At 36.6% G+C, this 22,109-nt stretch overlaps 1 protein-coding gene across 1 annotated transcript in view; it reads left to right on the forward strand.

Annotated features, from left to right (window-relative positions):
• The window catches only part of RALGAPA2 (Ral GTPase activating protein catalytic subunit alpha 2), a 194,481-nt gene that overhangs the window by 79,085 nt on the left and 93,287 nt on the right, over nt 1-22,109 (forward strand). The window contains exons 28-36 of the mRNA XM_058176610.1: nt 2,630-2,789; nt 5,602-5,653; nt 10,074-10,199; nt 12,964-13,022; nt 13,471-13,579; nt 16,777-16,887; nt 18,285-18,353; nt 18,673-18,810; nt 19,349-19,532. Coding sequence (XP_058032593.1) covers nt 2,630-2,789; nt 5,602-5,653; nt 10,074-10,199; nt 12,964-13,022; nt 13,471-13,579; nt 16,777-16,887; nt 18,285-18,353; nt 18,673-18,810; nt 19,349-19,532 — 1,008 coding nt within the window. The remainder of the gene's footprint in view (nt 1-2,629; nt 2,790-5,601; nt 5,654-10,073; nt 10,200-12,963; nt 13,023-13,470; nt 13,580-16,776; nt 16,888-18,284; nt 18,354-18,672; nt 18,811-19,348; nt 19,533-22,109) is intronic.

Genomic DNA, 22,109 nt, shown 5'->3' on the forward strand with positions numbered 1-22,109 from the left:
ATCTGTCACTACCTCCATTTCTTCCCCATCTATCTGCCAGGAATTGAAAGGGACGGATGCCATGATTTTAGTTTTCTTAATGTTGAGTTTCAAGCCAACTTTTGCACTCTCCTCCTTCACCCGCATCATGAGACTCTTTAGTTCCTCTTTGCTTTCTGCCATTAGAGTGGTATCATCTGCATATCTGAGGTTGTTGATATTTCTTCTGGCAATCTTAATTCCATCTAGTCCCGCCTTTCTCATGATGTGTTCTGCATATAAGCTAAATAGGCAGGGTGATAGTATACAGCCTTGCCGGACTCCTTTCCCAATTTTGAACTAATCAGTGGTTCCTGTCCAGTTCTCACTGTGGCTTCTTGACCCGCATACAGGTTTCTCAAGAGACAAATAAGATGGTCTGGTACTCCCATTTCTTTAAGAACTTGACACAATTTGTTGTGATCCACACAATTAAAGGCTTTAGCATAGTCAATGAAGCAGAAGTAGATGTTTTTCTGGAACTCCCTAGCTTTCTCCATGATCCAGCGTATGTTGGCAATTTGATCTCTAGTTCCTCTGCCTCTACGAAATCCTGCCTGTACTTCTGGTAGTTTCCTCCACTAGCTTTGTTGTTGCTCAGATTTCCTAAGGCCCATTTGACTTCACATTCTAGGATGTCTGGCTCAAGGTTAGTGACCACCCCATCATGGTTATCAGGGATGTTAAGTTCATTCTTGTATAGTTCTTCTGTGTAATTTTGCCACCTCTTCTTAATCTCTTCTGCCTCTGTTAGGTCCCTGCCATTTTGGTCCTTTATCATGCCCATCTTTGCATGAAACGTTCCCTTCATATCTCCAATTTTCTTGAAAAATCTGGAAAATATAATAATTTTATTGTAATTATATTATATTATATTATATTATATTATATTATATTATATTATTTTTATTTTATTTTATTTTATTATATTATAATATTATAATATAATATAATATAATATAATATAATATAATATAATATAATATAATATAATATAATATAATATAATATAATATAATATAATATAATATAATAAATATAATATAATTTTCTTGAATAGATCTGGACAATAGAAGTGGACAGGAATGGGTGAATTTAATTCAGATGACTATCAGGTATACTACTGTGGGCAAGAATCCCTCAGAAGAAATGGAGTGGCCTTCATAATCAATAAAAAAGTAGGAAAAGCAATACTGGGATACAATCCCCAAAATGACAGAATGATCTCAGTCCGAATCCAAGGCAAACCATTCAATATCACAGTAGTTCAAGTCTATGCCCCAACCACTGGTGCTGAAGAAGATGAAATTGACCAGTTCTATGAAGCCCTACAGCACCTGATAGAATTAACACCAAAAAATGATGTCCTTATCATCATGGGAGATTGGAATGCTAAAGTAGGAAGCCAAAAGATAACCGGAATAACAGGCAAGTATGGCCTTGGAGTACAAAATGAAGCAGGGCACAGGCTGATAGAATTCTATCAAGCAACGATGGTCATAGCAAACACTCTTTTCCAACAACCTAAGAGACGACTCTACACATGGACATCACCAGATGGTCAACACAGAAATCAGATTGACTATGTGCTCTGCAGCCAAAGATGGAGAAGCTCTATACAGTCAGTAAAAACAAGACCAGGAGCTGACTGTGGCTCAGATCATGAGCTTCTTCTTGCAAAATTTAGGCTTAAACTAAAGAAAGTAGGGGAAAGCACCAGGCCACTCAGGTATGAACTAAATCATATCCCTGATGAATATACAGTAGAGGTGACAAATAGATTTAAAGAATTAGATCTGATAGACAGAGTGCCTGAAGAACTATGGATGGAGGTTCGCAACATTGTACAAGAGGTAGCAACTAAAATCATTCCAAAGAAAAAGAAATGCAAGAAAGCAAAATGGCTGTCTGAGGAAGCTCTGCAAATAGCTGAGGAAAGAAGGGAAGCGAAAAGCAAGGGAGAAAGAGAAAGATACGCCCAGTTGAATGCAGAAACTTATTATACATCTTGTTTTTAGCAGTATAGGCAGTCTTTGAGTGGGCTAGATCAGGAGATTCTCATTTGTAGTCTCACCTTAGATATAAAACCAGCTGAGTGACTCTGGGCCAGCCACTCATTCTCAGCTTTAAGAAAGAGACAATGTCAAATCACTTCTGAAAAGAAGCCAAAACACTTCAAGAGACTTCTCTGGGCAATCTCTGATAATTGGATATGACAACTGAAGAGAAAAAAACATTCTGATTAGGTATTTAATAAACCATGCTGGAAATAACTAGCTGCATCTGATGTTCAATTCTCTTTGTGGTTTCATTTTACCCAGTTTGATTATTGTAAGAATATTTCAGTAATATGTTTGTCTTACATTGTTTTGTTGATTTTGGCAGTTAATGCTGTAACCAGACATAAAACTTGGAATATGTAGAGTTGCATTCTCCCCCCCTCCCAAAAAAAAAATGGAAAAAAGACATTTTCTTACACAATTTGTTATCTAATGCAGTTTTCCCATGCTTCCTTGAATTGTTTTTATATTTGGCATCATACTGCTATGGAAAAGATGGCAAAACCACAGTTATAGTGTTTCTTTTTTCTAACACTTAACTTTGACGACAGAGCATAGTTTGCTTTGGCTCATCCAGCCTTATGCTCCTCATTCAGCATTACTGGAGATGAAATCCAACACCACTGGCACCATATTAGAGAAGGTTGTTCAAGAAAGTATTGGCAGTTATGATTTAAAAAACAAAATGAAAGATATTTTTGAACTGAAAAGGTAACAAGATGATAAATATAAAGTAAGATATAATAGGATCCTATATTTGTAGCTAGGGGTTGTTTTTTTTCATTTTAAGTTAGTAAATGTTGCAGACTGTTTGGAAATAATTTTGACAAGTCTATTGTCATTGAAAAATATACTGTATTTATCATAGAAGAAAAATTAAGGTACTTTCCAGTAGATGAATCCAGTGTTATAAACAAGGCTCTAATTTTCAGTATAAGAGACAAGATCAGACATGGATATTAAGTTGATATTATAGACAGCTATTTTTCAAGTTTGTTGAAAGGTAGTTCTATCTAAAACATAAGTTGAAACAGTAATTAGCAAAGGTATTCAGAAGGTCAGTTACTCATATGCTGTCAGTAGGCAGGCCAAGGTTCATTTATGTAATCCATCTTTATTGAGGTTATCCACTTCAAACAGAGGATTGAGCTATAGAATTTGTTTTTAAATGCAGAACAACAAAATCCTGGGTTTAGAAAATTTAGAACTACACCGCCTTCGACATGACCCAAGTTTAACTCATAGAATCATGTATTACAATGTCCTTCCTGTCGAAGACTACTTCAGCTTCAATTGCAACAATACACGAGCACACAACAGATTTAAGCTTAATGTTAACCGCTCCAATCTTGATTGCAGAAAATATGACTTCAGTAACAGAGTTGTTAATGCCTAGAATAAACTACCTGACTCTGTGGTCTCTTCCCAAAATCTCAAAAGCTTCAACCAAAAACTGTCTATTACTGACCTCACCCCATTTCTAAGAGGTCTGTAAGGGGCGTGCATAAGAGCAAAAGCGTGCCTACCGTTCCTGTCCTATTGTTTCCTTTCGTTAACTACCGTAGGAGCATAGCAAGATCAGAGAGTTATAGAATGGCATAATTTCCAATGATTAGGGATCCCAGTTCACAGAAGCTTTGTAGAAGTTCTTACATAGTTTCTACTGTTACATATTTCTACTCTTATTTCTGGCTAGATCTTCATCCACAAGTACCAGTGTATGTTTAAGCTAACATTAGTTCACCTAACCATTTTCTGGGTTTAAATTCTCTGTTTCCTATACCCTCTGGATTTGGTCAGTAATTTAGTTAATCATTTAGTCCCAGAGGAATATTTCTCTGTACCTTAGAGAGAGCAGATCTAAGGGAATCTTCCATAAAGAATAATCAAGCTTTCAAGCAGTAACATCCTACCCCCTCTAAACAGCTATAGATCGGCACTGATTTCAGTACTGTATCTTTGGGGAAGTTGTATCAGGGATAAGTCCTACTGAATTTAGTGGGACTTATTTTTAAATTTCTTTCTTTCAGCTTTTTAATATATAATGTAATATAAAAGCCTCCAGGCATAAACAATTGGTGATACACATGTCTTAAAACTGGATAAAGAACCCAATTAAATGAGTAAAAAATGTGTGTGTGTATGTAAAAATTCAAAAGGGCTTACAAACTTTTAAACACACACTTTTCTCTTCAACATCATTTATTTTTTTAAAGCAGTGCTTCTGTTTTATCAAATGCAAATTCAACAGAGATGTGAGCCCTGAGGGTAGTCTTATAAATTGGATTCACTCTTCACATTGCTGTTCATACATATTTCTCTGTGCATATAGTAACAGAAAATCCAAAATAAAGCTTGATGAGGGATTCTAGTGCTAGAAAAAATCATTGAGAACACCTTGGACTACTAGATGAATAAGTAATTTAATACTAGATTAAATAAAAGCAGTGTTTTCACTGGAAGCATGAATATTGAAGCTAGCTTAAGTATTTTGGACATTTAATGTGAAAACGAGTTATTGAAGATGACCCTAACACTTGTTAATATCAACAGCAAGTAAAAAAACCTTGACGGAAGATGAAGTGATTACAAACTATTACTGATGAAACAAACATGAGCTTACAAGAATCTAAACAATTACTCACAAATGAAACTAGATAATTAATGCTTGTTCAGTCTTGAAGAATCAGAACTGAACAAATGAGTAACAAATATTTTTAAGATCCTGTGACACCCTAATGACTTAACTGATTTGTATATATCAGCAATATTGTCCTTCAACTACATTGATAGGAATATCATGTTCATGTTCATTATCTTGTTATTTAGTCCTTCAATTTAATCTCAAAGAAGAGATTTTGAGGAGATTCACAAGTGGGTATATTGTTGTTCTTAAATTTTATATAATCAGTTCTATTATCATATTTAGCACAATTAATATTGCAATTCAAGAAAGTCAATATATTGAACCATAGAAATTAAAAAGCTTACAATGATTTATTATGATTTATTTTTAAAATAATTATACCTCTATGCAACCAGTGAACGATTTTAAACATACACAGCCTAGATGATAACTGGGTTCACTACAGAAGCAACTTGCTGCAATGTGCCATGAATGTGTTTGCTCAAGTTCCATTCATTTAATTAAGACTTGCATAGGAGAACTTTACAGTGTCTTGTGCTCTTTGTTTCATAGACTCCCAAAGGGCCCAGATCCAAACACCTCTCACTTTAGAAGCAAAGTGAAGTTTTAGTGCATTCATGTAGTGTGGCTTTAGTCTCTACTTGAAAAATACTCTGGAATCTTTTTATGGACACATGGCTATAATGAAAAAAACCCAGCAAGATTAACAATTAGAATTTACTAATCTTTTAAAATGCTGCACTCTGCCTTTCATGCCAAGATTCATGAGTCATTTTATTGTAACATATGTCAACAGAGATGTAGCCCCATCTGCTGCTATAGAGCTGGTTCAGACACTAGGCACACAGCACAATGCTTACCTCTCAATAATTACAGGTGTGCTGTGAGAAAACGCAATGCATTAATCAGTCCAGTAATTATGGAAAAGGTGGGTCTTTTGTTCTGCCTTCAGAACAGGAGTTTACCAGCCACTTCATGACTCCAGTCTCCATCTGCTCATTCTTTTAGAATGTTTGCATTGACTGATACTGCTTTTAAATTGTAACATGGGAAGTGATTAAAACCAGTTTGAACATTAACTGAAGTGATGTTTCAGTGGGGAAATGCTGTGTGTTGTGATGCTAACATTTATTTACCTTTTAGTCAATATTTGAGAAAAATCTGTTTCGTGGTTATTATCAGTGCATAAAACAGTAAAGATTTAGTCATATGGAGTAACATTTTTGATCTAATATTTCCTGAATGTCAGTCTTGTTAGGAGAAAAAAACCCACAAAACTGTAGGGCTTTTACAAATCCAGAGTGGAAGCATAACATAGAGAAGGAAGAATGGATTTTAAATTTAAAAAATATTTTAATTTTTTCTTTGATTTAAATTATTTGAAGGTTTAACTATGAAGTTTGCCTCCTGTATATTACGTTTTTTTCTACCTTTTTGTCTAATGTTGTTATTTTCTTTTGCCTGTAGGGTTAGAAGAAGTAGCATTCCCTTTTCCATTTGAAGAACTTACCTTGAGAATGGTTACAGCATAAATGCAGAACAGAAGTGGAAAAAATCTTGTACAGCCAGATTATTAGATTATTTCCAACAGTCACTCTTGTTGAGGCAGGATCTGATCAGCTTTCTAGTAACAAACCCAAAGTATTAAAATTTAATTCAACAGACCAAGACATGATTGTGGGAAAAGCAGAGTTGGAAAAGCCATATGTATTTCTGCACTTCCATTTGACATAACATGTCACATGTCATCTAGATGTGACAGAAGCTAGAAGACTAACCTTCAAAACCTGAAATAAGCCTTTCATTCTTTCTTCTCCTCCGTGCTTCAGAAGCTGGGCGTGTGTGTGCACGCCTGTGTTCCTAGTCCCCTTCCGCGCTGGAAGAGAGAGAGAGAGAGAGAGAGAGAGAGAGAGAGAGAGAGAAAGGAGGGCCGTTCCTCCCTTCTTTCATTCTTTCTTCTCCTCCGTGCTTCAGAAGCTGGGCGTGTGTGTGCACGCCTGTGTTCCTAGTCCCCTTCCGCGCTGGAAGAGAGAGAGAGAGAGAAAGGAGGGCCGTTCCTCCCTTCTTTCATTCTTTCTTCTCCTCCGTGCTTCAGAAGCTGGGCGTGTGTGCACGCCTGTGTTCCTAGTCCCCTTCCGCGCTGGAAGAGAGAGAGAGAGAGAAAGGAGGCCGTTCCTCCCTTCTTTCATTCTTTCTTCTCCTCCGTGCTTCAGAAGCTGGGCGTGTGTGCACGCCTGTGTTCCTAGTCCCCTTCCGCGCTGGAAGAGAGAGAGAGAGAAAGGAGGCCGTTCCTCCCTTCTTTCATTCTTTCTTCTCCTCCGTGCTTCAGAAGCTGGGCGTGTGTGTGCACGCCTGTGTTCCTAGTCCCCTTCCGCGCTGGAAGAGAGAGAGAGAGAGAAAGGAGGGCCGTTCCTCCCTTCTTTCATTCTTTCTTCTCCTCCGTGCTTCAGAAGCTGGGCGTGTGTGCACGCCTGTGTTCCCTAGTCCCCTTCCGCGCTGGAAGAGAGAGAGAGAGAGAGAAAGGAGGGCCGTTCCTCCTTCTTTCATTCTTTCTTCTCCTCCGTGCTTCAGAAGCTGGGCGTGTGTGTGCACGCCTGTGTTCCCAGTCCCCCTTCCGCGGCGCTGGAAGAGAGAGAGAGAGAGAAAGGAGGGGCCGTTCCTCCCCTTCTTTCATTCTTTCTTCTCCCTCCGTGCTTCACCGTGCTGGGCGACCTGGGGCAGCTGCTCTTCAGCCAGATGCTCGGTGAGTCAGCCCGTCCCCTTCCTTCCCGTGGGGGTCTGCCTTGCTGGTGAAGGTTATTGGGGCTTTTGAGCAAGGGAGGAGGAACGCGAGCACCGCCTTTCGCGCTGGCATTCCGGGATTTCCCTTTGTTTAGAGCTGGGAATCCTCCTTCCCCCTTTTGCACTCCCTCCCTCCCTCCCTCTCTCTCTCTCTCTCTCTCACACACACACACACACACACAGACTTCTAAAGTCGATTGGCACAATGCTAAGCAAACACAGCAGTGGGTCAAGGGTGAAGGGCTAGGAACCTGGCAGGTGAAAGGTTGAGCGACATGAAAGGCAAAGACCACAATTGTTTTAAGAAAGAAGCTTTAGCAGGGAGGGGGGGATGGGAGGGTGTTTTAAGTTTTGGCAAACAGCCAGGCCAACTGTATTGGAGAAGGTCACACAACTGGCCTTAACATTTTAGCTGCTGTCTTTTTCCTCACACTTGGGTTTAATGATATTAGAGACCCTTATTGCCCTGCCAAAAAAAAAAAAAAAGCCACCCCAACGTCTATGAAAATTAACCTTCTCTGCCAAGAGACACTGTGCAGGGTATTTTCACTATTGGTGTGCATACAGGCTTAGATTTGTGCTGGGTTCTTAGTGCTTAGAGCACTGACCTTCAGAGGCACCCTGGTCCCTTGGAAGCTAAAGGAGGACTCATTTTCATGCTTGCAGTTGTATTGTCAATTTCTGTGAGACAATGTTGTTGAAGTAACTCACTCACTCATTCATTCATTCATTCATTCATTCCTTGTGTGTCCAATCACACTTAGCCAATAAAAATTCTATTCTATTCTATTCTATTCATTCATTCATTCATTTTATTTTGTCAAATACATATTAAATAATTATATAAATATAAGCATGAATTGAATACATAAAGGGAATACAACTAAAGGGAACATTAGGACAGGGACGGTAGGCACGCTGGTGCTCTTATGCACGCCCCTTACAGACCTCTTAGGAATGGGGTGAGGTCAATACTAGATAGTCTTTGGTTAAGGCTTTGGGGATTTTGGGAAGAGACCACAGAGTCAGGTAGCACATTCACGGCATTAACAACACAGTTACTGTAGTCTCATTTTCTGCAATCTAGATTGGAGTAGTTCACTTTTAAGTTTGAATCTATTGTGTTCACGAATGTTGATGTGGTTGAAGCTATAGTAGTCATTGATAGGAAGTACATTGTAGCAGATAATTTTATGAGCTATGCTCAGGTCATACCAAAGGCGGCGTAGTTCTAAATTTTCTAAAGCTGGGAATCCTCCTTCCCCCTTTTGCACTTTTATTGTTTTTCGTTCAAATAAATATTCATGTTATTTTACTTGGCTCTATCTTTATTTTTTACATTGACCAGTAGCTGCCTCATTTCCCACCCTCGGCTTATACTCGAGTCAATAGTTTTTCCCAGTTTTTTGTGGTAAAATTAGGTGCCTCGGCTTATATTCGGATCGGCTTATACTCGAGTATATACGGTACTTATTTTTTCTTCTGTATCATGCAGTTTAATCAAACATATAAGGAATTCAAAAATTGCTCAATTGAAAGTTATTTTGTGGTAACATTTTTTTTCTAATTACATTTGTTCTCTGAATTGTTTTTCTGAGTAATCAGCGACTTACCAGAACAGCATGAGCTATATAGCAAAGGTGTGCACTGGGCTCTGGGTACCGGAAGTCCACAACTTACAACTTACAACTGATAATTTAACAATGGTTCAAAGTTATGATGATTTGAAAAAATGACTTTGAGTACTTGGCAACTAGCTTGCATTTACGATGATTGTAGCATCTTGTACTCATGTAATTGAATATTGCAACCTTACTAACTGGCTTCCCACAAGCAAAGACAATTGGGAAATCAGATTCACTTAACAGCCACTTTAAAAATTGTCATAAAATCAGGTCCAGTTTACATGATGATTCACTTTATGATTGCACTTATTTATGGTGGAACATCTGGTCCCAATTGTGGTCCTAAGTCAAAGACTGTTTGTGATATCAGAAATTGGCAGCGGAATTCAATGTACTGTGGATGTCCTCAATCATCAAAGATTAAATATTCCAAAATGCAATTAGGGATTTTGTTAATTACTGAAACTTTCTTTAATTCAAACCAATTTCATTAGAGAAGCAAAACATTGATGAGTGAATAAAATGGTATCAAACTCTTCATGGAAATTGTGGGTTCTTCCCTCTATGGTATATTGACTGTTGTTGAAATTGTTCAAGGGAAAGGAATTTATGGACCCCAATCCTTCCTTTTGTGACCTTTGGAAGTTCTTCTAGTTATACTATCAAATTTTTGCCATTTTGATATAAGAAACACATCAAAGCTTTAGTGTTAAAGTTCTTCCTATTTTCCCCACAACAACTCTGTGAGGGTGGTTTGGGCTGAGAGTGAGTGACTGGCCCAAAGTCACCCAGCTGCCTGTAATGCCTAAGGCAGTACTAGACTTCACAGTCTCCCTGTTTCTAGACTGGGGCCTTAACCACTGGCTTCTGTTTTGATATTTTCAGGATCTATTTTTTATTAATATATCAATATAAACATATGCATTTGTTTGTTTATTACAGGCTCCTCGCTTAGAAGCAAATACTATTCTTGGATCTCTGATTTGCTTCCCTAACCTTTACCAAGACATCTCATTGTTATCATCTGTTACTGAAGCAGGAATCACAACAGGAACTGCAGATGTCAAAGTAATTTTTTTTCTGTGTGAGCTGTGCTATACGATAACAGGCAGTCAGGCTGCCTTCCTGAAATTAGTGTTGTATTTAATACACTGTATAGTGTGTGTTAGGGTGCTATGCAAATTTAACTTGTGCTATTCTCTTAAATGATATAGAAAAGACATTTTAAAAAAATTATTTGTGTTGAGGTACAAAAAGGGATTCAGATCTTAATGCACAGGTGATAAACAGTTTATTGGCAACTTAGAACCAGAGTAGCGATATCTTAAAGGATATTTTAGAGAGGGAAAAGATGGAGCAAAGGAGAACCAAAATGATTAAGGCTTAGAAACAGCTCCCCATGAGGAAATGCCAAAGAATTTAAAGATTTTTTTTGAATGAAATTGAATCATGAATAGTATGGGTGGGGGGGGAGGGAATTAAAGAAAAATGGTTTTGTGTGTATACATATCATCCTTTGGTGTTTAGTTTTATCCACTGAAATTAGTTGAATGAAATTATAAGACAAATAAAATATTTCTCAATATAATATATAATTAAGGCTTAACATTAACCTCAGGCTTAGCATTAACCAGTGGATTTGGGATATACCTGCCATGTCAGATATTTTATTATATTTCTGCCAGGTTTGACAGGGATCTATAAGAAAAGTTTGTAATTCTTAAGTGCTTTTTGGATAATTTAATTGTTTTAATTATGAATGTATATGTATAAAAGGTGCGGTGGCGCAGTGGTTAGAGTACACTACTGCAGGCTACTTCTGCTCACTGCCCACTGACTGCAATTTGGCAGTTCAAATCTTACCAGGCTCAAGGTTGACTTAGCCTTCCATTCTTCTGAGGTGGATGAAATGAGGACCCAAATTGTTGGGGGCAATACGCTGATTCTGTAAATCGCTTAAGAGAGGGCTGTAAAGCATATAAGTCTAAGTGCTATTGCTATTTATATCTGCATATATTCATATGTTTGTATATGCATTTGTTTAATGTTTGTATTTTTTTTTTTTTTGGTTTACATTTATACCCCGCCCTTCTCCGAAGACTCAGGGCGGCTTACAATGTATAGGGCAATAGTCTCATTCTATTTGTATATATTTACAAAGTCAACTTATTGCCCCCCCAACAATCTGGGTCCTCATTTTACCTACCTTATAAAGGATGGAAGGCTGAGTCAACCTTGGGCCGGGCTCGAACCTGCAGTAATTGCAGGCTTTGTGTTCTTAATAACAGGCCTTACCAGGCAGAGCTAAACCGGCCCTTTTTACTTCTATTCCAAGTTTATATTATCCAGATTTATAATTTTAATTTATTCTTGTTGTATATGTATAGCCCAAGCAAGTCATTTAGTATATTGTGATTAAATATTGTCGTTCAGCCAATCTTTTTTGGCAGTGTGTGTTTTTCTTAACTTTACTGACATTGTCAATTTAGTTTTGGATTCTTTTGGGCTGGTTAATAACTGAAATAAAGTGAATCTATTATATAGGTAAACTATAGAATTCTCTGTCACCAGGAATGGTAATTATCCTCTATTTAAATGGCCTTAAAGGAAGGATGGTTGGATGGATGGAGTGCATGTATATATGTGTCTGTACTCACTTTTCTGTCTTCACATACACACATACTGTACATACATGTGTATGTAGAAAGACCTGTCCATTGAGAGGAAATTGATTGGCTATTGCTTTCCTGAACCAGAAAGATGGGAGAGCACAGCAACAGTGGAATAGCCACAAGGAAGGATATGGAAGCCTATGGTTCAGACTAAATATCTTACACATTATTGCCATGATGTCATAGTCCAAACAAGATTTTCTTAAATCAGGTTAAAGTTAGCGTTAGGGTGTGAGTATAGATATACTCAAATACTTCCAAAGCTTTAATCAGATAGTTGCTCTGCCTCATCCACATGGTGACTTACTTCTGCACAACCTTTTTGTTTTGGTGGGGACAGTTTTTCATGATACAGACAAGTTTAGTAATATCATAGAGATGTTTCAATAATATTCCCACAAGTTTTCCTTTAAATGTTTTGCATAGCATTCGAAGTACAGCTTCCAGCATAATTTCATTGCCAATAGTACTGCTGAATTTTATCTTAGAAAATAAGATGATGAATGTATACACTGATGCCTTGTTTGCCTGCAGGTGTATGCTATTTTCCTATGGCAGCACTTGTGTGAAGTTACTCAAACCATCATCTCAAAATTTTAAGTTTATCCATTGGCTCAGAAAAGTGGAAGAACTTTGAAAGAGCTGCACAATGTATTTATTTGGTAACATCACCAGTATCCACCTGGAAGTTCTACTTTTTCCTGATTTTTTAAGGAAATGGTATTTTTAAAAATATGTATTGTCATTTATAACAGGCATAATGAATTTCTAATGGATAACACTTATGTATCCCTGAATTTGAAAAAAAATACTTTTAAATAAGCCGTTAGTAGCTTTCAGAAGAGTTTACACCTTTGCAGAGAAAGGATAGTTACGGTGAGGTCAGATGTGCTATTTGAGGGTCAATGTTGCTATCTCCCCACAAAAACCAATATTAACGTGTTTTAAATAGAATAATATTTTCTATTTTGTAATTATTTATTAAGTAGCAGTTTTCAGAATTGATATTGAATACTGTTGTTCATTTGTTGATTTATAATGAGTTTATTAACTTTATTTATCTTTAAGTTTTGCTACTTAATTTTATTGAAAGATAAGCAAAAATCTGTAATACGTCTGTCCAAAGAAACATTTTATTCTTGTATTTTTTCTTCTTCTAGTTTTGCCTCATAAATATTCTTTTAAAGAATGCCACAGAGGAACCAAGTGAAGCTTCAAGGTAAAATCCTGAATGAAACAAAAAAAATTACAAAATATAAGTATATTGGTGAAATATTGGTGAAAGAAAGAGATGTCTGCTGTCCAAGATAAAAATTATTTTAGCTCAAAGTAAATTACAGACAAAAAAAGTAAATCCAATGGTTCACAGAAGAAGGCAAAAAATAATTGTAATTTCATTGTGCTTACATGTAGAATAAGACCCTTCACATTGTAAAGCTAGACTATAATTAAAAAAATGAATTCAACTTTGGCAAAAAACCAAACCTTGCTTTTTATGGCAGAAATGTTAGGACTTGCATTTAGCACTAAAAAAAACATTTACCCTAAAACAGAGACAATCTGAACTTTATGCATGGTGATTGTTTATAATTCAATTTAAAAACCCTACTAGTATTAGAAAATATAGATGACTTTGTGACTTATCAAAGTAAATTTTCTTTTTTAAGATATCTAGCCCTTGGCTGTCTTGGGCTTTGGATATGTGAAGAACTTGTGCACTGTACCAACCATCCTCAAGTAAAAGATGCAATAAATGTTTTTGGTGTGACACTAAAGGTACAAGCATAGCAAATGATTTTAAGTGTGTTCAACTGTGTGGGCTGACCACAAACGAAGAGTATTCACTTAGAATTAAGTTTTTCAGAAGGTTCTTTTATTTGGTCTATTGTTATGTTTTTGAAAATATCAGAAACACTTGTCATTTATTAGAGACAGTGAATTACGTATTTACAAATTATTTACTATGAATAAGCTTTTAGAGCAACAAATCTTCTGATATCTAAACAAAGCTGTTACAATTCAAGCTTTTGTAGATGCTGAGTTACAGCATTGCAAAAAGAATTGTGTAATTCTATTGAAATAATAACTTAATTTCAGCTTTTCATGCTTAAAAACAAAGCAAAAAAGTTTCTTGCCCTCTGTGACTGAGATTTCTCTTTCTTAGCAAATGGGTTTAGCATAATATTTTGTTAGGAACACAACTGTTTTGAGAATTGTTAACCCCATTCCTTCTTAAGGGATCTTAAGATATTCTAAGGAAAATAGCACTGAGCAATAGCCTTTATATACTGCTTCATAGTTCTTTAAGCCATATTTAAGCGCCTACGCAGCCAGTCACTGCCATTTCCTCTAGTTGTTTGCTGTGCAGACAACACAAGGAGAGGAGGCAAGGCTGGGGGAGGAAGGTGGGAAGGAACATACCCCACACGCCCTTATCTAACGGTCACACCTGCCATCCACATGGAACAGCCTCACGGCGGCCACTCCCACAACCCTAGCACTTGCCCCTTCTGTTAATGGCGGCCACAAAAAGAGCGGTAGGCCAAGAGACGCACTTCGTGCCCTCCTTACCTAATACTGTGATGGTCGCAGCAGGCCATCCTATCGTCCATGAAGCAGCTGCTTCACAGGTGCCGCTCAGGCCACTGCCTCCAGCAAGTGTGGCTGCTTTTGCAGCCGCAAAAATGGCAGGAGGCCAAGTGATATGCTTGGCCTCCTTGTTGCTTGCTGTGCAGACAACACGAGGTGAGGCCGGAGGGGGAGGAGAAGGGGGGAGGAACATGCCCCATACGCCCTTACCTATGTCATATTTATGACAGTTATAACCTTGAATCTTGTGTTCCCCTTTTGTGATCTCCTGTCTGGCAAAGTCAATGGGGAAATCCAGATTGACTTAACATAGAATAGAATAGAATTTTTTATTGGCCAAGTGTGATTGGACACACAAGGAATTTGTCTTGGTGCATATGCTCTCAGTGTACATAAAAGAAAAGATACGTTCATCAAGATACAACATTTACAACACAATTGATGGTCAATATATCAATATAAATCATAAGGATTGCCAGCAACAAGTTATAGTGGAAAGAGATTGGTGATGGGAACTATGAAACGATTAATAGTAGTACAGATTCAGTAAATAGTCTGACAGTGTTGATGGAATTATTTGTTTAGCAGAGTGATGGCCTTCGGGAAAAAACTGTTCTTGTGTCTAGTTGTTCTGGTGTGCAGTGCTCTATAGCGTCGTTTTGAGGGTAGGAGTTGAAACAGTTTATGTCCAGGATGCGAGGGATCTGCAAATATTTTCACGGCCCTCTTCTTGATTCGTGCAGTATACAGGTCCTCAATGGAAGGCAGGTTGGTAGCAATTATTTTTCCTGCAGTTCTAATTATCCTCTGAAGTCTGTGTTTTTCTTGTTGGGTTGCAGAACCGAACCAGACAGTTATAGAGGTGCAAATGACAGACTCAATAATTCCTCTGTAGAATTGGATCAGCAGCTCCTTGGGCAGTTTGAGCTTACTGAGTTGGCGCAGAAAGAACATTCTTTGTTGTCCTTTTTTAATGATGTTTTTGATGTTAGCTGTCCATTTGAGATCTTGCGATATGATAGAACCCAGAAATTTGAAGGTTTCTACTGTTGATACTGTGTTGTCAAGTATTGTGAGAGGTGGAAGTATGGAAGGTTTCTCCTAAAGTCTACCACCATTTTGAGTGTGTTCAGTTCCAGATTGTTTTGGTTGCACCACAAGGCTAGTCGTTCGATCCGTGTTGTAGCTTAACAAGTGCAGCGATTCTCTTGACAACTGGCAGGAAAGGTTGTAAAATGAGGTAAAACTCATTTTTTACCTCATTGCAAAAATTGCAAATCCCAACATACACACACATACCCCAGGGCAACTGCAATGCCAAATCCCAAACACCACCACACCCAGGGTTTTGGATTAATGGATTTAATGATCTAAAATGATCTATATTTTGACCCCTGGACAAGATGAGTTCAAAAAGAAAGAGCTACTCTATGGAATTCAAGAAAGGAATTGTGGAGGATTCTCAGGGCAAGAATCTGACAGCTTTCTTCAAAGAGAAGATGTTGGATCACCGTATAGTCCAAAAATGGAGAGCAGAGTATGATAACCTCAGTCAACAGGTGCACAAGGGAAACGCTAAGAAGTGCAGGTGTGGATTAAGTCAGCAACCATTTTTTCCTGAATTGTTAAATTACAACACGGATGTTAAGTCAATCTGGATTTCCCCATTGACTTTGCCTGTCAGGAGGTCTGAAAAGGGGATCACAAGACCCCAGGCTATAACTGTCAAATATGACATAGGTAAGGGCGCGGGGGCAAGTTCCCCTTCCATTTCCCCGCCCCCAGGCCTCTCCTCACCTCCTGTTTTCTGCACAGCAAGCAATGAGGAGGCCAAGTGATGCATGGGGCACATCGCTTGGCCTCCTGCTGCCTTTGCAGCTGCAAAAGCAGCCACGCTTGCTGGAGGTGGTGACCTGAGCAGCACCCATGAAGCAGCTGCTTCATGGATGGTGGGATGGTCTGCTGCAACCATCACACCTTTAGGTAAGGAGGACGCGAGGGGCGCATCGCTTGGCCTCCTGCTGCTTTTGTGGCTGCAAAAGTGGCCACACTTGCTGGAGGAGGCGACCTGAAAGCAGCCGTTTCGTGGATGGTTGGATGGCCTGCAACCCTTTGGGAAGCTGGCACAAGGGCCCACTCGGCCCCCGGCCTCATACTGGTAAATGGGAGGGGGGAAATAAGACCCTCCCGAAAAGAAGCCCTACCTGTTTTTTCGGGGGTCAAAAGAAAATAAGACCCAGTCTTATTTTTGGGGAAACACAATGTTACTTTATTTATTAATGTTAATTTATGTAATGATAGAAAGAAATTTTTAGACATACAACAATCCACTTGTAATGGTGTTGGTCCTTTATTTCTTATTAATTTGTTTTTCATTTTTGCAGTTTTCTAACAAGCAGATTGCACAAGCAGCCTGTGATATCTTTCAGTTATTGACATCTTACTGGGAAAAACTACAGAAATACAACATTTCTCTACCTCAAAAAATTATTGAAGTATGTTTCATTTTCAAAATAGTTATATATGGAAATTGATATTTGTTTATAATGCTTGCTTTTTAAGCGAAATGTAATGCCTTTTTTGGAGCAGACACATTTTAATCCTCCTGTGCTAATGGAGATGTTGTGCACTTCAATAGCTGTTTAAAATAATTATAAAATGTTTTTAGAAAACACAAACCACTTCATATTCTATGTCCCTCTCAACAAATATAGCCCTAGTAATTCTGTAGTGGTGTATTTGAGTCCTCTCTCCCTCTGCTGCCAAAGCCATCTGGCTGCAATTTACTACAAAACATATAAGCTAATTAGTGTTTATTCTCTTTCTAATAACCCACAAAATATGGTGCAGGAACCAATATTTTGCTGGTTCCATTTTTAAATATACCTATTTCAGGAGTTGCAATGGAGTTTTTAAAGTTTCCTTTTATATCTTAATATTTAAAACATTGTAAATGATTATTACATTAATTAGTTCTCTGCTTGGAACTTTTAATTCCAAGATTTTAATAGTGCTAGCTCTTTGTAGCCTTTAGTCATTTGTAGAAACAGTTCATTCTCATTTTAGTGGCAGTTGTATCTACTTACAGATTTTTAAAGTTGCATTTCTGTCTGAGGGTTGCTCTTTCATGACAATGAAATTGCATCCAAATCATTTGTTTCTTCCAAAAGTTAATTTGGTTTTTTGTCATCCCAAACTTTGCCTCTCTCCTTCTGGAGGACAATGAATTTAGTTCATTCTAAGGACCAGTGCTGATATGTTGGACATAGATTTATGTAAATCAGAATACCTGAATTTAGAAAGTTGGGGACTTGTTTCTTACTCTGACTTCTCTTCAGATTGTATAAATCTTTGCCTGCTTTCATTTAACAGGAAAATGTTGGACAAATTTATGTAAGTCCATCATTTGCAAACATTCAAAGTATATCAAAGCATCAGAAATTAAGTTTCAGGGGAATCTTTACTCATTTCTTTAGCCAGGGATGAGATAGTCTGCTATCTTTGGGACGGCCTTTTCTATTTTAGCTACTCATATGTCCATTCACACAAACATTATTCATTATAAACATATCATCAGCTTCTGCAACATTGATAAAAAGCTTCTGCAGGATGTTCTAGGGCATTAAGCTGCTGATTGCTGAAATTCATCTTTGCAAATTCAAGAGATTTAGCTGACTGAAGGAGAAGAAAACCACATTGCTGCAAAATTTTCTTTTTCTTCTTAGAAACTTTGGTAATCATTTTAGGCAATAGAATTGAAGAAAAAAGGTAAAGGTAAATAATTGCAAAGTAATAATTCATATTCCACTGATATTTTTGAGCTGCCCTATGCTTTGACTGATTGGGAAATTAAACATTTCTGTAAATTTATTTTAAAATTGTTTTGTCACAGGTCCTTGTTGCCACTATTGCATTTCTGTTACCAAGTGCAGAATACTCTTCTGTGGAAAGTGATAAAAAGGTGTGTAATGATTAGCTGCCTTCATTTTGTCTCAATATTGCATAGTTAACATGAAGAGCTAATGTTTAAATTGGGTAATTTGGCTTGTATAATTGATAATTGCTGATTTGAGGGAAGAGAGCAAATTTCAGCTTTAGAGTTCAAATAGATTACTGGTAATAACTTTACTGCTGATGAATGGGTGGTATTTGTTCATAGATTTTTCAGGTCATATTCTTTTGATTGCATATCATATATTTCCTGGTAAATTTTATTTTGTTTAATCAGGTTTTCCAACTTTCTAAGTGTAACTAATATTTGGACATTTTTTCTGTTTTAGTTTATAGTCTCATTGTTACTTTGTTTATTGGATTGGTGCATGACATTGCCAGTGAAGACACTGTTAGAGCCTGTATTTACTTCCAGTTTTGAAAATCAGTATTCTTCTAATACTCCATTGCTGGGTTATATTTATAGGGTAAGCATGAATGGTCATTCCTAAATACTTCATTTCCTAATACCTGTGTATATGAATAGCAGCATACTGAATCGAAACAAAATTATAAAAAAGCCATAGTTTTGATTGATGAACTACGTCAGACTTTGTGTACAGCTCTCTGAGATCCTGCCTTTACTGTTAATACCAGTTTTGTCTTTAACACGTGTGCTTTGAGCATTATTAATTCTTTTTGATTGCTCTTGTATTAGATATGTTTTCAAATGTATCATTGTCCCATTTATTTTCTATATTCATGATGTATTTCAAATGTGAAAGAACAGGTTTCAGTATCATTTCAGTACCCCATTTGGGATTATGGCTATTTCCTTATATCTATATCTTCCATTTTAAAAGATATTGTTTTAGGAATTACTCAAGTAGTTTCAGGTTTAGTTTAGTAGTGTTCATAATTATTAGAAGCTCAAGTTAGAATGATTTAACATTCCTAATGTCCTTTCTCTTGAATAACTTTGTGGTGTTTCATTTTATATATGTTTTTTGTTTTGTTTTATTGCAGATCCTGAATTGTTGTGTTTATGGTTCAAGCCTGTACACCCAGCAAAGCCATTATCTTTTAAGTCTTGCCGACCTCTCCAGTGAGATATATGATCCCTTTATGCCCTTAGGAAATGTTAGGAATTCTGAAGTGATTCTGGTTCAGTCTTCTGCAGACCTGAATAATTTGCTCACTGTTGCTGAAGGTAACAAATAATTTGAAAGGGAACAGCATCTTTTGCTTTTCATTGAAAAACTCTCTGGAAAAGAAAAATACATATTTTACGAGAACTGAGGCCTAATAACTGTAAGCATTATGTTAAAGATATGATAAATCTTTAATTTGGAGGCAGCATGTTGGAGTATGTACTGTACTAATGCAAGTTGCTTCCACCTGACTTCTTTCTCTTCTGTCACTATAATTTTGTCTCCACATTTCAAATCTTTCTTCAGGACCATCATGCAATACTTTCTCAAAGAGCTACAACAAGACAAGTGGGGGGGGAGCTTCCTTTTCAATAAATATTACTTTTGGAATAGTTTTCATAATTAGATAAAATTGTGTGCTGACATATGCAAACACAGGAAACCTAATCATTCTTTCGTTATAATATTTTGCAACAAAGTTTTATAGGGGGCTTTTCCAATAATAATCTAGAACCCAGTAATTTTAGTTGTGTTTGTGCTGAGGTTCATGGTTTATAATAACCCAGATCATGGTGACATTCAGTCTCTCCTCCAGGGACATTTGTGCCCTACTAGAAAACTGCAGATGGTTCTTAGTATGGTATCAAAGCTGTGTTTAAAATAATCAAAATATTATAGAATCATCAAACCTCACTAAGTTGTGGTATTCTTTGTCCCATATCTCCAGAAGGCCAGTGTGGTGTATTGGTTTAGATCAACCAATGTGGAGCTCATTAAGTGACCTTTGGCAAGTCACTTAAAGCCCAATCTAACTGGGGATAATCTGAGGGGGGAGGAGTTCCCAGAGAAGAAGGTGTAATAGAAAATGTATGAATAAATAATTAAGGCTTAAGATGAGAGCACCATGAGGTTTGTCAATCTTACGAGATTTAAGTAACGTATGTGCGTGCGCGTGCACTTCACTTTTATTTAAGTTGGAGAATTTGCACATATTGGGAAGACGTGTATCATCCTATACATAACTGCTGCACTGCTAACTAATTTCTAGCTTATGTAGTGGTTTTCAAATATTTTTGCAAGATGATAATATCTGCATAAAAATAAAAAAATAGAAACAACAGGCTTCTCATATCTCTGTAAATTTGAAGATTTTTTCTTTGTAACCAGATTTCATAAATGAAACTGTTATCTGGAACAAATAACAGAAATAATTTGGTTATTATTGTTCTATAAATAAAATATATCCAGTTTTTTAATAGATAAACTCAATTATCATGTATAAAAGATGGCATTACTTTGACAATTCACAGTACAGTTCATATATATTTTTCTTATTAATATAAAATACATATTAAAATTTTGCCACCTCATAAAGTTCATTTCTTTTTAGTCTTCCTTTGTGTCAATGTATTTCTTTTTTAAAATAGTCAGATCTGTTAACTTTCCCTTCCTACAAATGCAGTTGAAATGGTGCAGGGATTTTTTAAACTCAACTTTTAAAGTAAACAATTGCTAACTGATATCTTAACAGTTTGCTTATTAATCTTAAATCAATGTAGAGAGCTTGCAGTTAAAGAAGCAGCAGGGAGAGATTAATAGTTGATAGAATAACATTTCTCTCTGAATTAATAAGCTCTTACTAGGTGAAGCCGTTAGCTTCTGTGCTGTTTTACTTTTGATGTTAAAGGGAAGATAGAAATTATTACAGAGCAAATGGTTCACAGTTTTTTTATTTTAAAAGCAGTTGTGGTGCATTTTGATATATATAACTTTTTATAATTACATAGTTGTGTGTTTGGGTATATGCCCCTTATACATATGTACTGTACAAATTTTCCATATATGAAAAAGGATATATAGGGTGACATATTAAGAAATTTATCTGAATTTGAAATGCTTCTAACACATAGAATATACCCATATTACATTAAGGGGTGTGTGTGTGTATATATGTGTGTGTGTGTGTGTTTATTGAAAAGTGATTCAAAAAAGTCAAAGGCTACATGATTACAGGAAAATTGGTATGCAATAAAGGAAATATTGGTGGAAGGTAGATATTAAATTTACTGTGAATTTTATAGTTAGGAAAAAATGGCATGAGAATTCTTTAGTTAGTATATTATCCAGTGTTGATCATCAAAGATACATGATCAAAACACTGTTGGAAATATAACGATCAGATTTGATTGTTATTTCCTATCTGGTGGCAATGTACAAAGCTCACAGCTTTAGAAATCAGTTCATCATAAGTTTAAACAAATTTTAAATACTTACTTATGCTTTATTGCCAGTTCTTTTTTCTTCTTAAATATAATCAAACCCTAGATTCCTATGGAGTATGAGAATTTGGCTTTATAGATGATAAATACTGCTATGATACTCTATGCTTTTCATTGAAAATTACATTCAATCCCAACATTTGAAGTTTTGGCAGATTAAGTTTTATGCATCAACATCAATTATAACTTTATACCTTAAAAATAAGTCTCATATCAACTTTTTATATGATATATGGAAACCAAATCTATAATTTTGCGCATAGCCTTTAGATTTTTTTTTTCTGACAGGCCATAAAGTTAAGGGTGGACTTTTTCACATTTTTGTTATTTCGACTGTTTATTCTTATTACTTTGGCT

The sequence above is a fragment of the Ahaetulla prasina genome, chromosome 3, assembly GCF_028640845.1.
Source record: "Ahaetulla prasina isolate Xishuangbanna chromosome 3, ASM2864084v1, whole genome shotgun sequence".
In the NCBI taxonomy this organism is placed as follows: Eukaryota; Metazoa; Chordata; class Lepidosauria; order Squamata; family Colubridae; genus Ahaetulla; species Ahaetulla prasina.